This window comes from Phoenix dactylifera, chromosome 1, assembly GCF_009389715.1.
Source record: "Phoenix dactylifera cultivar Barhee BC4 chromosome 1, palm_55x_up_171113_PBpolish2nd_filt_p, whole genome shotgun sequence".
Classification (NCBI taxonomy): Eukaryota; Viridiplantae; Streptophyta; class Magnoliopsida; order Arecales; family Arecaceae; genus Phoenix; species Phoenix dactylifera.
The window spans coordinates 5824854-5827797 of record NC_052392.1 but is presented as its reverse complement, the minus strand read 5'-3'; the positions used below and the strand labels follow the sequence as shown (position 1 = coordinate 5827797).

Here is a 2944-nt window from a genome sequence, read left to right as displayed (position 1 = left end):
ACCCCTTCTCAAAACACGCATTAAGTGCTCTCTCTCCAGAAGATTACTCGCTAACCTTTGTTCAAATCACCGGTGATCGAGACTGCGCACGCATTTCAAAGCCCAGAGCGCAATTAAAGATGGATTTAGCGAATCAAGGTATGATTTATAATTCATTAAGTTAATCAATTCCATCAGGCATGGCTTTAGCTGTCGGTTGTGGCGTTGCCGAGAGTGAATTGGCATTTGGTGGTGGTGGTGGTGATGGTTTATTTCTTAAGAAGGAAGAGCGAGGTATCAGCAATACCGATTGCCTTAAAGAGGAGGGAGCGGTGTTAGGTTAATTAGGAGAAAGAAGAGAGATACCGCGAAAGTTGAAAGACATAGAGGAGAGGGGTGGATTGGTCGAGAGTGATTAAGGCAGCAAGTTTTAATTGAGATGTTATTGGAAGAGTTAGGGTTCAGCTTGGTGGTGGGCCGGTGGCTCATTCATAATTTAATCACCTAGAAGACGGGCCAAACTTAATATTTTTAATCATCAACCCGTCAAGCCTAATATCCTAAAGTGAAGGAAGTGAGAAACTTCCCCCAATTCATTATAGAAGTATTAAAAAGTTACAGTGATGTCTTACAAGAGAATATTGGAAAAAGAAACATAAACTGAGTAACTAGAGGAAGACAATCGGTTAGAAAGGTTCTTGTGACTTTAAGATAATTTTGCGAGCATAAGTTATGCCATATTGGGATTGAGTGAAGAGTTTTATAAAAAACAGGAGTTGAAGATTGCCAATTCAAGCTCATTTAAAATGATACATGAATGGAACTTGAACATACTTGGCCCAGCCCGGCTAGAATATGGTTAACCCCTTGGGCTTGAGCAGATTGCTATCCAAACTCTTTGTCGTTTGGGTGACCTTTTCCTCTTTTTTGTTCTTAGAAAGAGAAAGGAAGCCCTGGCTCAACAATGCAAGTAAAATAGTACAAATCGGTTACCTAGAAAGTGAAAGAAAGATACAGAGGGAATCTTGTTTGGGTGACTTGACCAGACGCTAATAAAGTCTTTGGGTCTTGTCTTAGCTGCTTTCCACTCAATCACTAAGATATTTCTTAAACCACGTCAAACTAGGCGTCGTATCGTACTTGTAGCTTGTTTTCCTTTCTTTTTGGTCGAAAGATTCCGTGAAAACGTAAAGTTGGAAACAAACCCCACGTACCTTGCGACGTCTTTGTTGCATTAATTAATATGGTCTGGTTTCAGCTTGTATATTTCAATATCAATAAGCCCTCGTTTTTATAATTAATTTGGTCTTTTGCTCTCGGCACCTCATATTTTTATGAGATTTTTTGAGATATTTAATCCTGGGATCAAAGAAAAGAAGGGCAAATTTTGTAACCAGGCCAGGCTATATACCGTTGCTCCCAGTTAAGCAATGCATAGACTTTAGTATTCTAACTACATGAGATTCCAGGTTGAGTGTTAATTCATATAATTTTTTATCTAAAAATTCAATTAATAGCCAATGAATAATGAATAATTGAAACCTATCGTCGAACGGTCAAAGATTTGTCGAAACAAGCGCAAGAGAGAAGCTTCTTTCTTTGAATGATGAATGGGGAACGGAAGAATGTAATCAACACAACTTATTAGTTTTTAAATTATTTATGAGTAATTTTATCGAGTAAACTTAAGCTTATCCTAATAATTTAGCAACTAAAAATTTTAGATCTGATTTTTTAATAGCACATCTGAAAATTATGGTCCTACATAATTATCTTAATAATTCATTCTTAAAAATAAATAGAAGCAGGCTTGGAGGACTTTTATTTAAAACTTTTAAATAAACGGACAGAGAGGCATTTAAACCTCTCATGATGCCGAGCTTCAGACCTGTAAGGATGCAAGCAAACACAAATCAAAGCATATCACAAATAATAATAATAATAATAATAATTCATTCTTAAAAATAAATAGAAGCAGGCATGGAGGACTTTTATTTAAAACTTTCAAATAAACGGACAGAGAGGCATTTAAACCTCTCACGATGACGAGCTTCAGAAGGTAAGGATGCAAGCAAACACAAATGAAAGCATATCACAAGACATGATACAAGCTTATATAACCTAAGAAGGACACTGATAGTCAGATGGTAAGTGCTTGCCGCAGTCCACCAGCACCTCAAGAGCAACGGGCAGAAGGATGTTTATGCCCAAGAGCTTGGCCTTTATGGTGGTGCACAAGCACAGAGCTGCGTCCAAGTCGGCGAGCCCTTCGAGGACCGGGCAGCACTTCTCTTTCGCATCCTCGCCGATTCCAATGTGCACAAGCCCTCCAAGGAGGTCGACGCATGCGTCGAGCTTTAGCGTGTCGATCGGGCAATTGGATGATGGCGCCTTGGGTGGTGGCGGGCATGGCTTTGGCTTTGGTGGTGGTGATGGTGGTGGCGGGCATGGCTTTGGCTTTGGTGGTGATGGTGGTGGTGGGGATGGTGGGGGTGGAGATGGTGGTGGCGGAGGAGGGGAACGATGGACCTTTGGTGGTGATGGTGGTCTTGGGGGTTTCTTCTTAGGGGGAGGAGGGGTTGGATAAGGGCAGTAGGGACAAGCAAGAGAAGGAAGGAGTGATGTGAGGTTAATTAGGAGTATGAGGCTAGCCACAACATACTTCCCCATGCTTCAAGAGAACTGAGAGCCTATGTGTTTGGGCTACTGAATATAGAGAGGGTAGGGCTGGATTTATAGACACTGCAGGGGACACTGCTTGTGGTTATCCTTTAGTTAGGTGGCTTCGCAATGCCTTTCTAATGCCGTCGTATCTTCTCCTTGCTTATCTGTACTTGATGATTTTAGGTGTGATTTATCCTTTTAGCTTTTCTTCTTTTTTTTTGTGAATAACCCCTTGTGAGAATTTGATCTTAGAAATAAACACCTCAAGCTTAGAATCTGAAGTCAGAAACAAATCAAACAA

The 2944-nt window shown here is 40.5% G+C and overlaps 1 protein-coding gene across 1 annotated transcript; it reads right to left on the bottom strand.

The window, feature by feature from the left end:
• Positions 1-1912: 1912 nt before the first annotated feature.
• LOC120110274 (36.4 kDa proline-rich protein-like) lies at positions 1913-2703 on the bottom strand. Its single transcript, XM_039124794.1, has one exon. It carries the CDS (start codon positions 2647-2649, stop codon positions 2101-2103), a length of 549 nt encoding a protein of 182 aa, XP_038980722.1. The 5' UTR covers positions 2650-2703; the 3' UTR covers positions 1913-2100.
• Between the last annotated feature and the right edge of the window lie 241 nt (positions 2704-2944).

Coding starts and splice junctions, on each gene's coding strand:
- LOC120110274 (XM_039124794.1), bottom strand. CDS start 2,649: ATGGGGAAGTATGTTGTGGCTAGCCTCATACTCCTAATTAACCTCACA.